The sequence below is a fragment of the Ictidomys tridecemlineatus genome, chromosome 3, assembly GCF_052094955.1.
Source record: "Ictidomys tridecemlineatus isolate mIctTri1 chromosome 3, mIctTri1.hap1, whole genome shotgun sequence".
In the NCBI taxonomy this organism is placed as follows: Eukaryota; Metazoa; Chordata; class Mammalia; order Rodentia; family Sciuridae; genus Ictidomys; species Ictidomys tridecemlineatus.
In genome coordinates this window covers 102,697,550-102,719,565 of record NC_135479.1, presented here as the reverse complement: position 1 = coordinate 102,719,565, position 22,016 = coordinate 102,697,550, and the positions used below count along the sequence as shown (strand labels likewise).

Genomic DNA, 22,016 nt, shown 5'->3' with positions numbered 1-22,016 from the left:
CTTTTTTTTTTTTTTTTTTTTTTTTGGTGCTAGAGATTGACTCCAGGGATGCTTCACCACTGAGCTACATTCCCAGGCTTTTTTGTAATTTTTTTATTGAGATAGAATCTTACTAAATTTCCCAGGTTGGCCTTGAACTTGCATTAATCCTGCCTCAGCCTCCCAAGTCACTAGGATCACAGGTGTGTCCTACTGGCCCCAGCCCCAGCTCATATTTCAGATTTTCAGCAATCACATTTACACTGATCATCTACCACATAAGTATGTATTCATACACAGTTTAAAAACTGTCTAAGCCAGGCATGGTGGTGCATGTCTGTAATCCCAGCAGTTTGGGAGGCTGAGGCAGGAGGATCAAGAGGTCAAAGCCAGACTCAGAAATTTAGGGAGGTGCTAAGCAACTCAGTGAGACCCTGTCTCTAAATAAAATACAAAAACAGGGCTGAGGATGTGGCTCAGTGGTTGAGTGTCCCTGAGTTCAATCCCCTGTATCCAAAAAAAAAAAAAAAAAATGAGTCCAGAAAGTTTAAATTATTAAATTATTATAAATTACTGAATCTATATTTAAGTGCATTTTGGGGGGAGGGGGGAGATGCTGGGGATTGAACCCAGGGCCTTGTGCATTCAAGGGAAGCACTGTACCAACTGAGCTATAGCCCCAGCCCTTTATTTATTATTAAGTCCATTTTGATAAATCACCATAAAATAGGTAAAACTACATTTACCTAAGTGAACTTAATACATGATGGATCTGTATGCAGTAAAGAAACTAATGTCATCCTTTGGAACGATATCACTTTCAGAAAAATGTCATATTATCATATCATATACTTGACTTCCACCAGTCACTTGGAAATCAAAGCACTGGGCACATGTCTACACTACAACTCAGTGACCCAGAGAAGATAGGCTGTCAAACAAATGACCATTAGGTCTCTTTCAGGGTCTCAGTATTATGCCAACCCCAGAAACCCAAAAGAAAAAAAAAAACGACTCTTACATAAAGATGCTAACAATTGTCTGAACACAGTGCACACACCTGTAATCCTTGCAGCTCAGGAGGCTGAGGCAGGAGGATTGTGAATTCAAAGCCAGCCTCGGTAAAAACGAAGCACTAAGCAACTCAGTGAAACCCTGTCTCTAAATAAAATACAAAACAGAGGTGGGAATGTGACTCAGTGGCCCAGTGCTCCTGAGTTCAATCTCCCGTACTACTCCCCGCCCCCCCCACACACACACACACACAAAAATGATGCCAACAGGTTGGGGACAAGGAGAGACTAAGAACTGGTCATCTCTGGGCATATGTTCCTAAGGACTTCTCACACCCAGTACCAGATACTAGTGGCCAAAGAAGAGCTGGACTAAGCTTTCAAAATAGCACACAAGGTGTTAATATTTCAAACTTTTCAACACAGTTTTTGAAATAAAGTCTACTCCACCAAAGAAATATGGGCTTTAAAATGAACTCTGAGGCAAGTTCTTAGGCATCTCTCTCACTGAGCCAATGCCAGCCAGGGCAGGCAGTCCTACACCAAGCAAACCATCAGGCTCAGCTCACAGCCAGGCCTGAACAGCCTAACCCTGCAGCCTCCTAAGCATACTTCCAGTCCCAGCAGGGTTTCTGATTGGCAAAGTAATAATTTTAGGGTTCCCCAGGTGAACCGATCTCCTCTAGTGTTTGAGAATGCATTTTCCTCTACAATCCAATTTGAAAATTCAAATCTACTGTAAAAGTCATTACATCAAAAAGTTCAAACAGCTGGGTGCAAGTGGCACATGCCTATAATCCCAGCAACTGGGGAGGCTGAGGCAGGAGGATCCAAGTTCCAGGCCAGCCTTAGCATTAAGTGAGGCCCTAAGCAACCTAGCAAGACCCTGATTCAAAATAAAACATAAAAAGAGCTGGGGATGTAGTTCAAATCCCAGTTAAAAAAAAAAAAAAAGAAAAGAAAAGCTAGAATAATTAAGGGAAGCAGGGTAACGAGGGAGACTCCCGACTGGACAGTATTTTAGGTAACCAAGTGTGACATAATAAAACTCCTGACCCAATTTCCACACAATCGTGTTCCAACCCACAGCTACTGACATCACTGTGCTCTGTGGTCATTACGTCACCCGGTTGGGAGCAGTGCGGCCTACCAGGCCCTGTTCACTTTTCCAGCTTGCTTCTACCAAGAGACTAGAGGCTGCCGATCCTGTACCAGAACTGCTTCTCCCAACTCTTCCCTCTACATCTTGGTGTCAATCCCTATGGACCTGGCTGTGGGCTGGCTATCTGATCTAGAGCCCTCAGTGAAGACACAGGGGCTAAGGGCCTATGTCACCTACAGGTTTTATGGGAATCCCTCCCCAAAACTTCTTTTCTCCGAAGTGTGAGAGTTTCTAAGTCCTGAATCTGTTGGGTCTTCCAGGTCCATGAACGAACTTCACAGACTTTGCTGTTTCTGATCCCTTATAAGCCCATCTCCCAGATACTCGCCCCCTACTCCTTTCAGCTTTCCAAGTCTTGAAAAGAAAGCACTTACAGTCCCTCCGTGCCACCCCCCCCACCCCCCGCCGCCGCCGCCACACACAAGCACACGCACACACTCGCGCGCTCGCCAGGCACCGCGACAGTGGCCCCCTTGGCTCCAGGCTGACTTACTTAAGGAAGTACGGCTGCCCAGTGGCGGTGAAGGCCATCTCCCAGCCTGGGGGCAGCGGGAGCTCGTCTGTCACGTCGTAGGACTGCTGGCGGAGGTGCGCGTGCTGCTGCGCGGAGCTGGCCGCAGCGCCCGCACCGGTGCCCAGCTGCAGGGATGCGGGAGAGGAATGCGAGCGGACGTGCTGCGCGCCGCCGGCCAGCCGCGGCCCGGGGTGGCCGCCCGACGAGTCGGTACTGGACTGCCGCGAGTGCGAGCCCGAGTCGGGCTCCTTGAAGAAGGACTCTGGCAGGATCTTCTTCCGCCACGAGCTGGGCTTGGGGTTCATAACAGAGTTAAAGAGGGCCTCGAGGTCCGTGTCGAGGTCCTGCGTGACGTGGATCACTTGCTGCCCGGGCGGCGGGAGCGGTGGGGGCGCCGAGGACGGATTCATCTTCTGCAAGAGGAAGGCAGATCAGATTAGCCTTTAGTTCAAGTTGGAGGGAGGAGTTGGGATGGGGAGGGAATAGGGAGAAGAGAAATAGAGGACACAGTTAGGTGTCCATACAGGGATCCCGGACACCAGCGGCAAGCCCAGCCGGATGGGGGAGGGGTCCCTCCTGACCTCCAGAATTATGCAACTTTCCTGAAGCCAAGAAGTTGCCGGGAGGAGGAGGAGCGGGGAGGTGGGGAGCAGCTGCACTGAGACGCTGCTGAACTGAGGTGGCAAAGGACCGGTCGTAGCTTTCCAGGGAAGGAGGCCTCCCGAACAAGTCAATCGGGCCAAGTCCGCGGAGTCGCCTCTCCGGAAACCGGAGGACACGGCGCCCTGGAGTAGTGCGGGCGAGCGGGCGCGCCAGCGGGCACTACCTGGGCGCGCAGCGAAGCCGAACCCGAACGCGCGGCGGCCGCCGTCCCGCCGGAGCTGGCCGTCGGCCCGAGTCGCCGGGGTGCGTCCGGAGCTGGCGGAGGTGGAGCCCCGCCCCCGCTGGCAAATCTCGACTGGACTTGGTGCCCGGCCGCCGAGGGACTTGCGCGCTCACATCCCCCGAGCCGGCCTCAGGCGCTCGCGCGTGGCGACAAGGAGGCGCAGAAGCAGCAGACGGCGCAGCCACAGCAGCTCCCGAACTGTCCCATAAACAAAGTTTGAAGCAAACTCCCACCCCCAGGAAAGAGGCGGGCCCGAAAGTTGAGCTGTTGAATTATGCATGATCTCCAAGTCCAGAGCCGCCTGTCCCGTTGGCCCCTCCTCTTCCTCCTCCTCCTCCCACCCGGGCTCCAGAAAACCCTGGGCGTGATGGGTACTTTACAGGGTAAGAGGAGCCGGGTGCCCCCCTCCCACCCACTCCTCCCGGCGGCGCGGACCTCTCCCGCGGAGCCCTGGGTCTGCATTCCTTTGCGTTTACCACGGACTTGGGGCGGGATCAAAGGGAAAGTGGCCCGAGCCTGTTTAATCAAGGGCTTGTGGACCGAAACCAAGCCTGAGGTGGCGGAGGGCACGCGGGTGAGGGGCCGAGGACGAAAAAGGGTCGTTCCTGGGCGCTGCGCCTTCCCTCCAGCAGGGCGCGGAGCCTCAGGCACCGGGAGGGCTGCACTGACCCGCAGTTCTGGCAGAGGTCAGGCCAGACTGCGCCCGGCGCGGGGAGACACCGAGAAGGCCAGCCTTTCTTCGGGAGGCTGCTTAGCGCTTGTGACCATATTTGGTCTGGTGAGAAGGCATCTTGGCTGCTTGGCCTTCAATTGTCTGCTAGAGCGCAGACGGTGCCCAGAAAGTGCCTCTGTTGCCGGAGGCGCAGCTTCGCCCACGGGTGGGTTGTAAACAACCTTCAAATCATTCACCAATCCTTCATTTCCTCCACGGGGTGAAGGGCCAGAAGGGGTAAAGAAGAAACTGGATCAAAGCTGGGTGCTGGAAGGGGAGAGCAGTTGCGCCCTCCTCCCCCCGCGACATCCGCGCGGGTAGTGGGAGGATTGGAATGTCCCTGACGCCCTCCAGGGAGCCAGGATGGAACACAGGCAGGTGGCTGGGAGTAGAGAGGGTGCGCCAGTGACCCGGAAAAAGCCACCCACCCTCCCACTGCCTGGATAAGGGCAAGGGGAAGACCCCCGCCTCGGGGAGGAGGTCTGGCCTGGAGAGACAGCTGCGGGGAAGTGGGAGGCGGCCTCGCCCTCCGCAGCAGCTCAATTCCTTCCCTCCCTCGTCCCTTTTCCCTTACCCGAAAAGAAGAGATGGCTGCAAGGTAAGTTAGGCTCCAGGAGGCCCCCACCCTTCCCACTGACCCAAATAGAGGTTTATTAAAGAAGCCAAGGGGGCGATATATGTTCCGCCCTTTGCTCAGCACTGGGCCACCTACACACCGCTTGTTAAATAGAATAAAATTTTATTAAGTTCAGGCATTGTGCTTCATCACTTTTATAAGGGTGAAACAAAGTCAAAATTAAAATCTCAGAGTTGAAGAAGAAAAGTTTAAGAAAAGACAAGGCCATTTTTTTTTCTTTTTTTCTCCCCCCACTCTTTGGTACAGGGATTGAACCTGGGGACACAACACTGAGCCACATCCCCAGCCCTTTCTATTTTTTATTTTGAGACAGGATGTTGCTGCTAAGTTTCTCAGGGTCTCCCCAAGTTGCTGAGGCTATTCTAGAACTTGCCATCCTCCTGCCTCAGCCTCTGAAGTCACTGGAATTACAGGTGTGTGCCATTGTGCTGGGCTGAATGGCTGCATCCTATCCCAAATTGAGATCCAAAGTATCTGTACATGGAAGTGCTCTTGTTCCATTCCTCACAGACTGGGGAAAAGCAGGGCTGCTTTAGAGGAAGACATGGGCTTGGATGAACTTCAAGATAAGTGGAACTTGGGTTGTCCAGAAGACCCTGAAACTTCATGTTTCCCGTGCCCACAGGACTGGCAGAGGGGAAGGGAGAACCACTGTAGTTCACTTGTGAGTAGAGTCTTTTTGAACTATCTTCAGAGAACACAGCAGTCGCAACATGAGGAAATGAGCTATGGAACTGGAGGCCAGCCATGACTAGGAGCAGATGGTCACTAATTCAGAAGCTGTGGGACTGATTTGATGGTGAAAGGATGGAAACTTGAGACCTTGCCTGCTCTAGGAAGGCCTTCACTGCAGAAGGAAGGTGAGAATCAGGGTACGAACTGAATGAACAGTAAGATCAAGGTTGGGATTAGATGGGCAAGGATGTACTCTTTATTCCTTACCAAGCTTCAAGAAATAGTGCCCAACACCGTGACTCTAGCTTGTGATCCCAGACACTCAAGAGGCTGAGGGAGGAGGATCCCAAGTTCCAGGCCAGCCTGGGCAAATTAACAAATTAGTAATTTCAGATTAAATAAAGGTACAGGTGTCCTGTGTGTAGCAGGTGCTGCCCATGCAGGGCAGCATGGGGCAGTAGTGAAGTATAATTTCTGAAGCAAAATGCTTGATTGAGTCACCTCAGTTAGAGGGTTAAGTTCTCTATTCCTGGGTTTCCCCTTTTGTATATTAGGGACATCAATAGTACCACTCATTATACAAATTTTATCTGTTGGACTGGGGATGTGGCTCAAGCGGTAGCACACTCGCCTGGCATGCGTGAGGCCCGGGTTCGATCCTCAGCACCACATACAAACAAAGATGCTGTGTCCACCAATAACAGAAAAATGAATATTAAAATTCTCTCTCTCACTCTCTCTTTAAAAAATAAAAATAAATAAAGTAGGAAAGGTATATTTAAAAAAAAATTTTTTTATCTGTTGACCTGTGACTTGGAATACAAGCTTTGGAGAGACTCTGCTCTCTACATTGGGCAAATGACCTAGCCTCCCTAAGTCCCAGCTGATTCACTTACAAATTGGTGATGAGGAGGTAATAGTCTGTCCTGCTGCCATGGACTGTGCTTGCTCTGTGCAGCTTATATAGTCCCTCCACTTAAATCTGGACTGAGCCAGGAGAATGCTGCAGTGACCAGTGACGTGAGCTAGTGCCGCCCACCCACTCCCTTAAGAAGGCATAGAAGCTTCTGCTTTTGCACTTTTGGGAAGACCTGAGTCACTAGATTCAAAAGTCCAACTACCCTGCTGGGGGAACCACATCGATAAAGAGATGTCCTAAGATTAGTGGAGGAGGGGAAAGTCCAGCTACTCAGTATCGGAGCTGATTTGAGCTCTACCCCTACAGGCTGACTGGAGACACCTCTGCAACCTCCCTACCAAATAGCAGCAGAACACAGCAAGCCCTGCCCAGAGGGCAGAATCGTGAGCAAATAAAATAGGTACTGTTTTATGCCACTAAATTTGGGGGGTTTAAAATACAGAATGTGCATTCTGCTGATTAAGATTTTTTTAAATTTTCTTGGTGCTGGGGATTGAACACAGGGCCTAACACAATGCTTTACCACCAACTACGCCCTCATGGAAAATGTAGACCCAAAGAATGGGTAACAAATTCTATATCCCTACTTTACAGATGAGGAAACTGTCTCTGATCAGAGAGTTTTAAAGTATTTTGTCCAAGTAAATACAATTAAATCATGAAAAAAAAAAAAAAAAAAAAAAAAACCCTGGGAATCAGCCCAGGGTTCTTAAACCCAGAGCAGAGCACTTTTCTATTCTCCTATCCCGTGTAGAGCCAGGGCCTGGTCCCTGGTGTGGCCATTTTAAATCCTCTTTCTGGGAGAAACTCCACAGTTTTTATAGGATAATCAATTGAGAGGACACACCTGCCGATATGCAAATCTTTCTCTGCATTTGCAAACACTTTCCACCCTAATCCAGCCCCAAAGCTTCCCTAGGTCCACTTCCTCAGGTAGCTTTCTTCAAGTGGCCCATCCCTCCTTACACAGTGGGCAGCCCAACTGCTGTTCCTTTGGTGCCCCTCAGATCCCTTCCTCCTTTCACACCCCCACATCAGGACCTTATCTCAGATTCTCCCAGGAGCCTCCCAACTGGTTTCTCTGCTCCAGTCTCTGTCTCTGTCTCCTATTTTCATGATGTCATTCTTTGGCTCAGGAATTTTTTTGACAATTGCCTGAAAGAAAAAATTTCCAAGCTGTCAATCTAGCACCAAGTTCTCCCAACAAATTGCCATCTGGGTATCTTTCTAACTTGCTTCTTACATGGCCCAATGAGAAAGTTTCCTCCATCCACTCCAGCCAGGCTGTGACAAGCACGTTGGGCCTGTTCTTTCAATACACCTCAGACGGAGTTCAAAACTCCGTCTGCTTTGACAAGCCTTCCCCAATCTCTCCCTTCTTTCTCCTAAATTCTTGTTCTTGCCTTTTTCACTGAGCCACATACCCAGCCCTTTTTATTTTTTATTATGAGACAGGGTCCCACTAGGTTGCTTAGGGCCTCAGTAAGTTGTTGAGGCTGCTCTTGAACTTGTCATCCTCTGCATCAGCCTTTTTTGGCTGGGATTACAGATGTGCACCACTGCACCTAGCCATGATTCCTTGAGCGCATAGTGGTTCTTTCTGATTGTGCCCATTCTTCTCTCAATACCTGTGAGTGTGCCCTTAACGATTAATGAGTACCCCCCACCACTGGCTACAATTGTGTCACTGCCCATCTGCTTGGCTCTTTAACAGGATTAGGAGCTCTTGGAGAAAAGTGAAGAGGACTTAGTTTTCCTGTGAGTACTCTCCAGGCAGATGTGGTCAGTACAAATGGTGGCCTAACACAATGGCCATTTTTTTGTTTTTTGTTTTTTGTACCAGAAATTGAACCCAGGAGCACTTAACCACTGAGCCTCATCCCCAGTCCTTTTATACATTTTATTTGGAGACAGGGTCTCACTGAGTTGCTTAGCACCTCGATAAGTTGCTAAGGCTGGCTTTGAACTTGTGATCCTCCTGCCTTATCCTCCCTAGCTGCAGGGATTACAGGTATTGCCCCCCACCCCCCCCCCCCGTGCCTGGCCCCAGTGGCTCTTGTTCTAACTCTTTTGGGGGGTACTAAGGATTGAACTCAGGGGTACTCGACCACTGAGCCACATCCTCAGCCCTATTTTGTAATTTATTTAAAGACAGAGTCTCACTTGGTTGCTTAGAGCCTTGTCATTGCTGAGGCTAGCTTTGAATTCAAGATCTTCTGTCTCAGCCTCCCGAACTGCTGGGATTACAGGTGTCATTACCGCAAGGGCCTTGTCCCAACTTTTCATCTACCATTTTGCCTCAGCAAAGCCTCAGGTTGCTTTTCTTAGCCTCACACATCATTCCTGCCCCGGGGGCTACTGCCTAGATCCCAGTGACCGATTCCAGCCAAGGTGAATGGTTAGAAATGTGATGTGATGGCTCAGTTATTAGAGGACTGTGGCCCAGAAGCCCTTGGGCAGAACCTGCCTGGACTTGCTGAACCAGTATGGAGAAAATTCCCAAAGTCAGTGTTGGGTCATCATTAGCAACTGAGGAAGAGCAAAACAGATGAAGACCTTGAGTAGATAAAGGTTTGAATAATCAAAAGTCCAACTGTTGGCTTGTTTTTATAGAAATACAAGGATTGACAAGTTCACTGGGATATCAGAAGTGATACTTGCATACTTCTAATTGGCCAGATCCCAGCCATCTAGCACAGCCTCACTTAAACCAAAAGAAACTGGTGCATCCACCCTGTTTTGTTGTTACTCTCCAGGTGTAGTTCTCATTGCCTTGCTTCTCTTTGGTATGCTCCCCCCATCCCATACTGCAGAGAGAACCCAAGTACTCTACCACTGAGCTGCACCCCAGCCCTTTTTATGTTTTATTTTGAGGCAGGGTCTTACTACTTGCTGAGGCTGGCTTAGAACTTGAGATCCTTCTGCCTCAGTCTCCTGAATAGCTAGGATTCTAGGTAAGCACCCTGCACCCAACATTTGTTTAGTGTTTTGTTTTGTTTTTTTGCAGGGAGTGGGTACCAGGGATTAAACTCAGGGGCACTCCACCACTGAACCACATCCCCAGCCCTATTTTGTATTTTATTTTGAGACAAGGTCTCACTGAGTTTCTTAGCACCTCGCAGTTGCTGAGGCAGGCTTTAAACTCACAATCCTCCTGCCTTAGCCTCCCAAGCTGCTGGGATTACAGAAATGTGACCAGCACCAGGCAGCATTTGGTGTTCTTAATTGCATCATGTACATGATAAGGAAGATGATAATAGATGGGACCAACCAATGTTATCTATTGCTTCAGTAGATAACACTGGGTCAAAGAAGAGAGGAATTCCTAAAATTTAGTCTTTGTCCAACTTTGGTACATTGTGTAAGTTATTTTATCCCTTTTTATTTTCTTTTTTTTTTTTTTCTTTTTTGGTGCTGGGGATTGAACCCCCAGGGCATTTTACCACTGAGCTACATCCCTACATGCCCAGTCCTTTCTGTATTTTATTTTGAGACAGGGTCTTGCTAAGTTGTTTAGGGTCTCACAAGTTGCTGAGGCTGGCTTGAACTTGTGATCCTCCTGGCTTCAACCGCCCAAATCATTGGGATCACAGGTCTATGTCAGGTCTCTTCATCATGGCTGGCCACTATTCATCTTTTTGCAGGAGAGGGTTCTGGGGAAAATATTTTTCAATGGGGAAAACACACTTTTGAAAATGCTTAACTTATTAAATGCTTATAATAGTGTAGACACAAACTATCAAGCAATATTGCAGAGTTGCCAACTGTAGCATGATCTGTAATAGGGGAAAAGTAGAAATTTTCTGCAAGAATAGCAGCTAGGCACAGAGGTTTATGCCTATAGTCCTAGCTACCCAGGAGGCTGAGACAGGAGAATCACTTGAACCCAGGTCTTCAATACCAGGCTGGGTAACATAGGGAAACCCTATCTCAAAATTAAAAAAAAAAAAAAAACTGTGGGCAGGGGGAGCCCAAGAGAATGACTGACTACATCCAACAATGAAGTTGATTTTTTTTTTTTTGGTCTTTTTTTGGTATTAGGGATTTGGGAATTTAACCAAGGGGCACTTTACCACTGAGCTACATACCCATATTTGTTTGTTTGTTTGTTTGTTTGTTTTGTTACTGGGGATTGAACCCAGGGGTGCTTAACCACTGAACCACATCCCCAGCCCTTTTCATTTTTTATTTTGAGACAGGATCTCGCTAAGTTGTTTAAGGTCTCACTAAATTGCTGAGGTTGACTTTGATCTTGAGATCCTCCTGCCTCATCCTCCTGACCACTGGGATTAGATTGAACCCAGGTATGCCCAGTATGTGTGTGTGTGTGGGGGGGGTGTCTTGCTAAATTCCTAAGCCTGACCTCGAATTTGTGATCCTTCCGCTTCAGCCACCCAAGCTGCTAGGACTAAAGACATGTGCCACCCACCTGGTTCCAGTGAAGTTTGTATAGGTATGGGAAAGTATGAAGGTGATACAGCCACATGAAAAAGAGACTTTAAGTTATTTGATTATTTGATATGATCACAGCAACCCTGGAGTAGTCGGAGAATCAAAAGTTGGAGGCCAGCTAGGGCAACTTAGTGAGATCCTGTCTCAAAATAAAATTAAAAGGGCTGGGAGTGTAGCTCAATCCCTAGTACCACAAAAAAAGTGGGGGAGAGGAACATACCCCCACACATACACACACACACACACACACACACACACACACAAGTGTCTCTCCATATACTTCAATCTGAATAAATGTATCACAAAATAAAACATACATTTTTCCCCCCAGGCTGGCCTCAAACTCCTGGGATCAAGGCAGCCTTCTTCTTCAGCCTCTCAAGTAGCTGGGCAAATTCATGGGTTTTTTTTTGTTGTTGTTTTTTTGTTTTGCAATACTAGAGATTGAACCCAGGTGTGCTCAACCACTGAGCTACATCCCCAACCTTTTTTATTGGTTTGTTTCTTTTGTAGTTTTGAGACAAGTTCTTGCTAAGTTGCTGAAGCTGGCCTCAAACTCCCAATTCTCCTGCCTCAGTCTCCCAGTAGCCTGGCTAACTGAGTGTTTTCTGAATGCACACTGTGTGCCCAGAGGCAGCCTATCAGGCCCACTTGGAAGAGTTTACCGCCTAATGAGGCACTCATTGGTTGACTCCTCCCTCTGCCAGGGGAGTCCCAGGTCTGGTTCCACCAGCTGTTCAAGCCACTCCTCTTCCCTGTCTTGTTTCCCTGTTGTCAGGAGCTAGGTGTGTGCAAGCTCTACCATGACCTCTCTGTCTGCATATTGTCCTGGCTCCAGTTAGGCCACTTGTCATACCTGGTCAAGAAAGGTCAATGTGTGGTTTGTAGCCAAAGAAAAAAGAAGAGGACCTGCCAAACCAAAATGGGGTACAAAGAGGGGGTCCAGGAAGGGCATCTGGCCCCACAGGAGAGCCAACACCATGGGCACAAGCCCAACTCACACATGTTTAAAAATGACAAAAAGCTCTTTTTAAAATTCTTATTTCCAGACGATCTTAAATAAGAGGGTGGATTCGTTCTCACAAGGTGTTTGGCCATAATAAATCCTACTTTGATCACATGACTGAAGATGTCACCACCTGGTAATGGTAATTAAAAGTTGTTAGTATTTCAACCACTACAATCATAGTAAGTAACATGTGTAATGTTTTAAATTAGGCTACAAGACAATTTCATGGGTACAATGGCACAAAGACCTCACAGAAACCCTTGAGAATGGGCAGAGAAGCCTTCCTAGGACTCCCTCCATACAAAGAAGACCCAAGCTTCAGAGAAATATGTCTTGCCAACGGCCATCAACTTGTAGTAAGAGAGCCAGGACCTAGGTCCTCCAGGGCCTCCCAGGCTTTCAAATGACACTTCTCGTATAACTTCTTAACTGAGTCAGAGTCATAATTGCTTCCTCTTCTGTGAGCACACATGATTCTCTTTTCCTAAAGTGGGGGGAGGGGCGTATTTTCAAAGTCATTTTCTTCCACGGACCCACAGGACCTTGTCACGGTGCTTTGTCACCTAATGGTCATTCAGGGCCCAAAGACTCCAAAAATGACAGAGCTGTCTCCTCCCTCTCATTAAATAAACAAAAACTCAAATGTGTCAGAGGTACTTAAAATGCTGTCAGACCCAAATCGTTGGAGTACTTGCATAAACTGAAGAACCCTTTGGTGATATAAATCATCACAAATTAACATAGAACAGGCAATCCCCCACCCCCTTTTAAGCATTGTGTCCCTAAAGTTATTTGGTCATTTCCAACTCAGAATGTCTTTCGTTAAAGAAAAACACATATTAATTTCTATGATGGCTAGGCACCCTGGCCACCTTTTGTGCTCCAGATCCTGAGGCCCCACACCTCCCAACATCCTGCTGGAAGCCTCTGGTCCTAGAGAACGTACACAGTGCTCTTGATGGCCCACCGCTTCAGGGCTACACACCACAAAGCCAGCAGCTCCACGTCATAATTCTATCGAATCATCGTCTCCCCACTTTGGAAAAAGTGTTGTAGTTTGGAGCCTGAAGGTCCCGCAGAGGCTCATATATTGAGGAGTCGGTCCCCAGTGCAGCAAGGTCCAGAGCTGGGGCTTTGGGGACATGATTGGATTATGAGGGCTCTGGCATCATCCGTGGGTTAATCTGATGATGGAGTCATAATCTGGTGACACTATTGGGAGCTGGTGGGGCCTAGTTTTGCAAGCCAGTCACTGAAGGTGTGTCCTAGAGAAGTTGATCTTGCCCTTGGCTGCTTCCTCCTTCCTCTCTGCTTCTGGCCTGCCATGAGGTGAGCATCTCTGTCCATTTATGCTCTCCCTGCCCTGATGCTGTCCCTCACCACAGGCCCATAGCAATGGAGCAGCCAATCATGGACCGAAACCTCTGAAACTCTGAGCCAAAATAAATCTTTTCCTCCTCTAAGTTGTTTTTCTCAGGTATTTTGTCACAGTGACAAAAAGCTGACTAATGCACAAAGAGTTAAGGCAAGAGAAATCTTATAGGTCATTCTGCATATTTCCTTCCACCTCCCATTATTTCCTGTTTTATAGGAAGGAAAAGAATCTGAAAAGAATTAAAACATTTAAAAAAAAAAAAGGCAGAGAAAAACTGAGAAAATCCCTGATATACCCACCAACTTACTTAAATTTTTTTTTCTGTCTCCCTGTCTGGCCTCAAACTCCTAGGCTCTAGTGGTCATCCTGTGACAGCCTCCTGAGAGCTGGGATCAGTCTTGTACCACTGTATCCAGGAGGAAACTTCTATAACTGCTGTCGATGAGAGTGTAGGTCGAGGCTCTGCCCTGGCTCAGGTTGCACCTGGAGTTCACCATTAGAGGTGACAGTGATTCAAAGTCTGCTGAGCTGACATGGAACCCCAAAAGTTAACTGCTTAATGGCTTTCAAGGATAAAGGCCCCTAGTTTTTTAATCATCCATTTCTTTTGTAAATATAAAAGACTACCTCTTTTCAGTTAGACAGGGTGACTTGTACCTTTCAACAGGGAAGATGAAGTTCTTTGTCTAATATTGCAAACACATTCTCAGGTAAGAAATCTGTCACTTCCACCGGCCCTAGGATGGGTACATCGAGGTGCCCAAGTGCTGACATTCACAGCTTCACATCACGGCCCAGGTCAAATTAGAAGTGATGGAGCTCATTCTCAGAACAAAATAAGTAGCTGCCAATAGAGGAAGGCGCTTCCAATAAATTCTCTGTTGATTCTGGGGCAATAGCTTTGTTGGCTCCTCCGTAAGAGCTCCCTCGGACACTCCTCTCCGAGAAAGTGTCACTTGGGTTTCAGGGCTTTTTGTGTCAGTGTTTGAACACCCCCAATGAGATTGCCAAGAAGTCGCAGTCGCTTGGCTGGAAAAATCAGCATGATCTGGTGGCAAAAGGCATCTTTGCTGATGAATCCTGCCTTTGACTCTGGGCAGCTTGGCCATCTGGTGACCGTGCAGCCTCCAGAGCACGGGGTGGTGTGGAGAGGCCTGGCCCTTCACCTGCATCACCAACAGCCTTGGGGCAGAGACAAGGGTTCTGCTCAGTCTCTTCCATCTCACCCTCCCAGGAGTTTGGTTCTCATGGGAAAAGTAATAAGAAGAACCTCACATATAGATGTTTTCCTTGCATGGGAACCTTCTTGGTGATTGCAAAATCCCATCAAGGAACATCCCAGCCAAGGATATTCCTGCACCAGTCGCATTGATTTGCAGCCTGGGAGCAGTGGGCGTCAGTCTGAGAACAAGAGTTCTCTGCCTTTATTCTCTCACACAAGCATCTGAACTCAAGGCCTCACTTAAACCAGAAATCTTCATTCTTCTGAAAATGCCTCTTCATTTGAACTTATGATTCTGTGACTTAAAGAGACAGAGTCCCGGTTACTAGCATCCATTGAGAAGTGAAAGAAAGGAAACAAAATTAACCCAGAAAAACTCTGAAGGTGGTCTTGCCTTCTGAAAACCCAGAGGTAGATTTCTGCTTCTCGGGTACAAGTTCTAGACAAAGCTAAACCACTCTGTAACCAGCCCCCAGGACAGTTTAATTACAATAATCAACATCCATATTTATACCATATTAATAAGGTAGGTATCTGTTCAATTTTCAGTGAGTAAACTATTCATGAAAGAAAAAAACTGGAGAAAATCATAAGTCCTTGGGGGGGGGGGTCAGTTCAGGTTCACCAGGAAGCAGACACCAAGCCTGAGAAGAGCAAGACATGAAAACAAACAAAAAAGAGCTAGCCACAGTGGGTTAATTCCCATAGGGGTTAAAAGGAGAAGGAAGAAAAGCAGGTCAGACCACAGGAAGGGGACCAGGCAGGAAAAGCCTCTGATGCACAGCTCTGAGGCAGGCCCCCGGGGGCTCCAGGCAATCACTGACTGATTAGTGGAGGAGATGCCCTGGCTGGACTCTAGCACTTGGTGGAGGGAGCCATCAGCAGGGGAGGAGACACAGCCCTGGGGTGCCCAGCACTATATGTTCACAGGTAAATAGACAATGGACAGATGGATAAAGGAAATGTAGCCTGTATGCACAATGGAGTTTTAATGCCATAAATAATGAAATTTTGTCATTTGCAGGAAAACAGGTGGAATTGGAGATCATCAGGTTAAGTGAAATAAGCCAAACTCAAGACAGTCATGGGTTGGATGCTCTCTCTCATATGAGAAATCTAGAGAGCAAAAGGAGGGGGAAAGAAAAGTAAAAACCCAGATCTTGTGAAAACAGAAGGGAGAACAGTAGAGGATGGGCTGGGGAGGGAGGAGGGAAGGAAATCCCGTCACGTGCACATATGAGTATATCCCACTGAAGCCACCATCAAGGATGATCATAAGGTGCTACTAAATTTCGTTTTAATGTCACAGTCGGTCCGTTCACTGCAGTCCCCACAGCAGATTCTCCACTGAGTGTCCGGGGGCCCTAACCAGTCACCAACCTGGCCTCCACACACTCCACACACTGGTCTACTTTAGGAACGCAGTTCCCCAGGTTCCCGTGGGGTTCACCTCCTGAAGGGAAACTAGGAGAGAGAAGTCGGTGAGCAGACCGTAGTCCCTGTCACCGCCACGGCTGTTGAAGCCGCAGCCTTCATCTCCTTCCTCTACAGGTCACTCTGACCCTCCACATCCAATGGTGTCACTTCTGCAGATGCCAACAGGCAGTCTGGGACACAGCTCAAGTCTTCACTCCCAAGCTCCAGGACCCGAGATCACAGCAGACTGGGGTGCCGCCAACGTGCCTTCAGAGTGACACTGACCCGGAGAAGGAGACCAGAGGGCTGGGAGTCGGAGGTCCTGGCCACCACACTCCTCCCTGCCTCCCTGGGACAGAGTGGCCTCAGCACCTCCCAGCCAGGGGGCAATGGTTCTTCCAGCCTGCTGGTCCCTGGACACAGGAGTCTCAAGTACCTAGGTGGCCTTCGTAGGCCATAGTGCACTGGTACCCCTGCTGTGTCCTGTTGCAAGAGTCCAGAGTGAGGCTGACTTGCTTCTAGCCCTTTGTTTGGGACCCATCCTTCCTCCCATCAATGGCATGGCCTCGCAGCAAGGTCCCTATAGAAGGTAGCACTGCTCCCTGAAGCCAGGACCTCACCTGCACAGCATGCCTGCTACAGCTCTGCCTCAGCCACCTCCACTGTCCACACTACCCACGCCTTGTCCATGGCTTCTGGGGGGTGGCCTTCACACCTTGTGCTCCCACCCACCCACCCACACACCACTGCTTCACACCTGTTGGTTTCCAGGTCAATGGCTATCTCTTCAACCTCTTTTCTTTTATCATATTTTTCTTTTTTTTGAGACAAGGTCTCCCTATATTGCCCAGGCTGACCTCAAATTCCTAGTTCAAATAACCTTTCACATTAGCCTCCCAAGTAGCTGGGACTACAGGTCTCACCACGGCACCCAGTCATTTTCTCATCTTCCGGAGGCCCCTCTCGTTCCTCTCTCCTCTCCTCCTTGCTGATCACAATCCACTTTTGACTTGCACCCCATGTACTGGGTCAGCCAATCCATGACCATGCTTGTGCTTTCTCCCTCTCCAACTGGCTGGGGTCCTGCAGAGAGCAAAGGGAGCCTTTGCGTCCATGTGGATGAGGTGAGAGTGCCTCCTTGTCCTGCTCTGGCTAATCCCAGATGAACCGCTTCCACCTGCCGAGGACTGTTCTTGAACTTGGCCAGTTTTAAATGATGGAGCCAAAGCACCCAGCTCATACTAGGCAATTCTGAATGCACATCCTTGGGTGACTCCTGGAACCTGGTAGAGCACCCCGAGCTGTCTTTAAATGTCTAACTCTCTGCTGCGAGATGGCACGGGCCTGCTCTAAAAGTTTTAGGGCCTGCCCTTCTCCTACTGAGGCTTGCCCTAAGTCGTCTCCAACACTACAGGCTCTGGCAGTGGTCCAGTAGCAAGACTGCCTGCATCAGAACCTGTGGTCACTGTAGAGCCCTTTCCCCCTCTGGGCCTCACTCAGAGAGCAACCTCCCGTGTCACTGGAGAGTCACTGGAGACCGACTGCAATCCAAGGCTCGGTACAGAGTGTGCTGCCTCCATTACCAGAGGCCCTCTGCACTTCTTTTCTTGCAGTAGAGGTATAGGATGCAGCATGCTCTCTTACTCTGGGGAGACTCCCCCCAAACACCCCTGGTCACTGAAAACTCATACATTCTACAGAAATTTACTGGTAGGTCCCAGGCCCTTCAGAGGGTTTGTCTCCTCCACTTTGATATCCATGTCCCTCACCAAAGCCTTCAGAGTAAGAGTCATGGCTTACTCATCCTGACAAACCAGCACAGTGTCACTGGTGTGATAGATCAATTTGAGGTCCTCTGCTGTCCCCAGGGCCCAGATCCACATCTGAACCATCTCTAAGAGGGTGAAAAAGTTAACATGGCCCTCAGGCAAAATTCTAAATAGTACTCCTTTCACTTGAATGCAAACTGTTTCTGATCCCTTTTTTTCTAATTGGAGTGGAAAATAACTCAATTTCCAAATCGCTGGCCTCATACCTTGTACCCTGAGGCCTTCCTAATCTCTAGCAAAGAAAAAGTGGCTGGGATCCTGGTAACTGCAATCATGGTTGCTCCTTGTTTGAGTCTGAGGTATCTGTGATCATTTTCTGGGATCCAGATTGGTGAATTCAACAGAGATACAACAGGTACCGCCACTCTTCTGCACCCTTTAGATCTCTAATGGCAGTAACAACCTCTGCCAATCCCCACTCTCACCCCACTCTCAGGCTGCAATATGGGTCTTGATTGCCATTCTCTAGAGCTGGGCAGTTTGGCAGGGTATCGTCTCAGATCTTCTACTTGGTGTTTTTTACTATGATAGTTCTGATCCCACTCCTCCAAGGTCAAGGACCCAATGTGGAAATCAGTCCAAACACCAAGAGCATCAATCTCAAATATATATTCAAAGTCTGGAAAAACAGCCATTCAAGTGTCCACCGTGGGTCAGACTTCAGCCAGAACTTTATTTATCAGCCTTCGATATACTCTAACAGTGAGGAGGGGCATGATAATGGTCAGGTCTCCAGGTGTTAATGTCAACTCAGAACATGTCCCTGAAATATCTGAGTATTCTCTTTCCCTAGTATATAGTCATGCAAGTAAATAGCTTTAGGTCCTTTAGAATATTACTGGGGAACCTTAAAGCATTACTTGAAGGTGGTTTGTGATTAAATAAGAATTCACATTGAGGCTTGACTCCTCAACGTAGCCATGAGAGGTGGGAACTGGTAGAGGTATTTGGTCCTGTGACTGGAACCCTCATGAATGGGTTTCTGCTTTTCTTGAGACAGTGAGTTTCCATGGGAGTGGTTTAGTTACAGCAATGGCAGGCCATTAGAAACCAAGTCCACCCTCACAGTCTGCTTTCTCTGCAGGCCCCACTTCCCGTTCGATTTCCACTGTGAGTCCAAACAGCATCACACCCTCAACAGAAGCCGAGCAGATGTCAGTGCCATGCTCTTAGACCTGCCAGCCTCCAAAACCATGAGTCTAAATAAACCTCTTTACTTTGTAATCCAAGCAGTCTCAGGTATCCTATTATGGCAACAGGAAACAGACAAAGACACTTGCTATGGTGTTCCAGGATCCCAGCTCCTGGGGACCTGGCCACCTCTTAGTCAATGCCTTCCTGATCTGATCATTGGCTCAGGCCTTAGCAAAGACTGTGAATTTTTCCTGGGGCAAAATTCTGTCTCCTGCTCCCTCATTCCTTCCTTGTTCTGATTAGATGTTAATTAACACCCTCCAGGTTATGTAATACACTCAGAATGTTAAGAAACCTATGGAACATTCTAAAAGCTATTATTAAATATCAAAGGTAACCAATTTAAAAGGCAATTTTACTTAATAATAATACATTATTTAAAGCCATGAACTTCTACTCCTAGGTATAAACCCCAAAGAAATATTTTGGTGCATTCACCCAAAGACATGGAATTTTCACATTCACAGATTTTTAAAAAAGCTCCAAATTGGGAATACCATTCAAGAGTAGATTGAGCCAGGCATGGGGGCACATGCCTATTGAAAGGCAAGTGACTCACCAGAGTCAGAGATTCAACCAAGAGATTTATTGGGGGGCTTCCCGAAGGGGGAGAAAAGGAGAGGCAGAGAGCAGAGAGAGGAGAGGAGGAGGGCAGAGAGGAGAGAGGCAGAGAGCAGAGAGGAGAGAAAGAAGAGGAAAAGGGCAGAGAGTGTGAGCTTGCAAGCTTGGCCTTAAGAAGGGTTGTGTGTGCCATGTGGTAGGTACTGATTGGCAGGGTGACTCAGGAAGATGATCTGCCATTGTGTCTCCAGGGGATTGTCCAGAAAACTTGAATTTAGTGCCCTTCGGAGAGGAGGGAGAGGGGTAAGGGATTCTGTGATGTTCTCGCAAGATGGAAACGGGGAGTCTCCCACACACCCAACACCTATAATGCCAGTGATTTGGGAGGCTGAGACAGGAGGATTGCAAGTTCAAGACCAGCCTCAATAATTTAGCGATGCTCTAAGCAAGCAAGACCCTGTCTCAGGATAAAAAATAAAAAGGGCTGGGGATGTAACTCAATGGCAAAGTGCCCCTGGGTTCAATCCTTAATGCCAATAAATAAATAAATAAATAAGAGCGACCCTTGAGTCTATACTGTACAATTACATTTATGCAAATTACAAAAACAGGAAAATCCAATCTGTGTGGCTTGAAGTCTAGACAATGATCGCTCCTGGCAGGAGCAGGGGCGACAGGAAGGCCCTGGGCAGGCTTGTCTGTAGACACTGGAAAGATCTGCCTCTTTGTCTGGGTACTAGTTCCGTGGTGTGTTTGGCCTGTGAGAATTCACCTCACTGTGCTCAGGATATGTACATTTCTGCACGTACATTATACATCATCAGGAAGCTCAGAGCAGATATTTGAAGCCAACAGAGGAGAATCTCCGAACACAGTTCCCAAACTCTGAAGGGCGTCACAATCACTCTTTTCCCAAACCTACAGAATCTGGGGGAAGAGTGGTGATTGAAGCCTTTGAAGCCTGGTGTGACCCCTTAGGACAGCCTTTCAGCTCACTTATGGCGGCTCTGTGAAGGAGGAGCTTCGCGGACCTCAGGGTCCTGAGCTGCTGGGCTCTCTGTGGACCCTTTCACCCCTCCAACAGTAGCCAGAAAGACTTTGTACTTTCAGCCAGACATTGCACAGTACTTAACAAATGTTTAACTCATGAGTCCTCAGGACAACCAAGAAGGAAAGGTTTGAAAGGAAAAATCAAACAGTTCTCCTCCTGTGTCACGAGAAGTGGGTAGACACCTAGCCGGGCAGCACACCTGCAGGCTCCTGACACCCAAGCCTGTTCTTGGGTTTGAACCCCGTCTAAGGTGACCTGGACAGTGGGCTTCAAAAGCACACTAGAAAAGCTCTTGCTCCTTCTTCCAGGCCAGAGAGTCCACGAACCTTTCAAAGGAGGTTTGGTTTTGGTTTTTACAGGTTCTTAAGAGGCCTCTTCAGAGGTCTGAAGATCCTCTAAAAAAATCTTTATCCCCTGGCATGCCCCCATAAGAATTTTTTTGAAACCATGAACTCTTCTTCCCCTCCCTCCCCTCCTCTTCTTCCCCTCCCTCCCCTCCTCTTCTTCCCCTCCCTCCCCTATTCTTCCCCTCCCTCCCCTCTGCTCAATCTAAAGTTCCTCCCTTCTTCCCTTGCCCCCTGCCCATTATGGATGAGCGTCCACTTATCAGAGAAAACATTTGGCCTTTGATTTTGGGGGATTGGCTTACTTCGCTTAGTATGATAGTCTCTAATTCCGCCAATTTACGTGTAAATGCCATAATTTCATTCTTCTTTAAGGCTAAGTAGTATTCCATTATGTATACATACCATAGTTTTTTATGCATTCATCTATTGAAAGGCATCTAGGCTGTTTCCACATTTTAGCTATTGAGCTACTATAAACACTGAGGCTGCATCTCTGTAGCATGCTGATAGATCTTTTATTTTATTTTTTTAAAGACAGAGTCTCTCTAAGTTTCTGAGGGCCTCACTAAGTTGCTGAAGCTGGTCTCAACCCTGGGATCCTCCTGTCTCAGGCTCCCACATTGCTGGGCTTGTGGATGTGCACCACAAACATATGCTGGGTCAAGCTCTTAGCTTAGTAGTCAAAAACTTTACATTCTTCCCTTCTCTCCTTAAGCTCATGTTTCTGTTCTACCTCTCCCACACACTTTTATCCCAAATATTATATTTTTATACTTAAAGGCCTCATTCATTTTGTTATACTTCTCAGCAATAAAAAAAAAGTTTCTAAATTTATTTCCTGCTCTTGTAACATATTTTTTAAAATTTTAATTGAGACATAGCAATTGGACTTAAGTATGGGTTGGATATGATGTGCCAATAGCTGCGTGCCATATGAAACATCTGTCAGGAGAATGGCACACCAGCGCCTCAGACATCATCATTTCTTTATGCTGGGACTGTCCAAATCTAGTGGCTGCCTTGAAAGTGCTGCTAGTCATTGTCCACCACAGTTCCTGGGCTG

General features: G+C 47.8%; 1 protein-coding gene and 2 long non-coding RNA genes across 7 annotated transcripts in view; 2 read left to right on the top strand and 1 right to left on the bottom strand.

The window, feature by feature from the left end:
• Positions 1 to 3,628, bottom strand: part of Wwtr1 (WW domain containing transcription regulator 1) — a 122,647-nt gene extending 119,019 nt beyond the window's left edge. Inside the window, exons 1-2 of one of the 2 annotated variants that reach the window (XM_005339902.5) lie at positions 3,495 to 3,628; positions 2,648 to 3,081 (exon numbers count right to left, since the gene is read on the bottom strand). In XM_005339902.5, coding sequence (XP_005339959.1) covers positions 2,648 to 3,078 — 431 coding nt within the window. In that variant the 5' untranslated portion in view covers positions 3,079 to 3,081; positions 3,495 to 3,628. Of the gene's footprint in view, positions 1 to 2,647; positions 3,082 to 3,249; positions 3,393 to 3,494 lie in introns of those variants that run through there. The other variant, XM_078043575.1, reaches the window with a different exon arrangement.
• A 179-nt stretch (positions 3,629 to 3,807) lies between these two features.
• LOC106145359 (uncharacterized) lies at positions 3,808 to 19,029 on the top strand. 4 transcript variants are annotated; one of them, XR_013436618.1, is made up of 6 exons: positions 3,808 to 3,937; positions 5,598 to 5,763; positions 6,804 to 6,897; positions 8,212 to 8,255; positions 10,697 to 10,801; positions 16,107 to 19,029. It is a non-coding gene; the product is annotated as an uncharacterized LOC106145359 (long non-coding RNA). The 4 variants fall into 4 exon arrangements; XR_013436619.1 differs by lacking the exon at positions 8,212 to 8,255; XR_002482800.3 differs by lacking the exons at positions 8,212 to 8,255; positions 10,697 to 10,801.
• On the top strand, positions 4,135 to 5,589 carry LOC144376309 (uncharacterized). The gene is made up of 3 exons (XR_013436621.1): positions 4,135 to 4,864; positions 5,217 to 5,316; positions 5,414 to 5,589. It is a non-coding gene; the product is annotated as an uncharacterized LOC144376309 (long non-coding RNA).
• Positions 19,030 to 22,016: the final 2,987 nt, after the last annotated feature.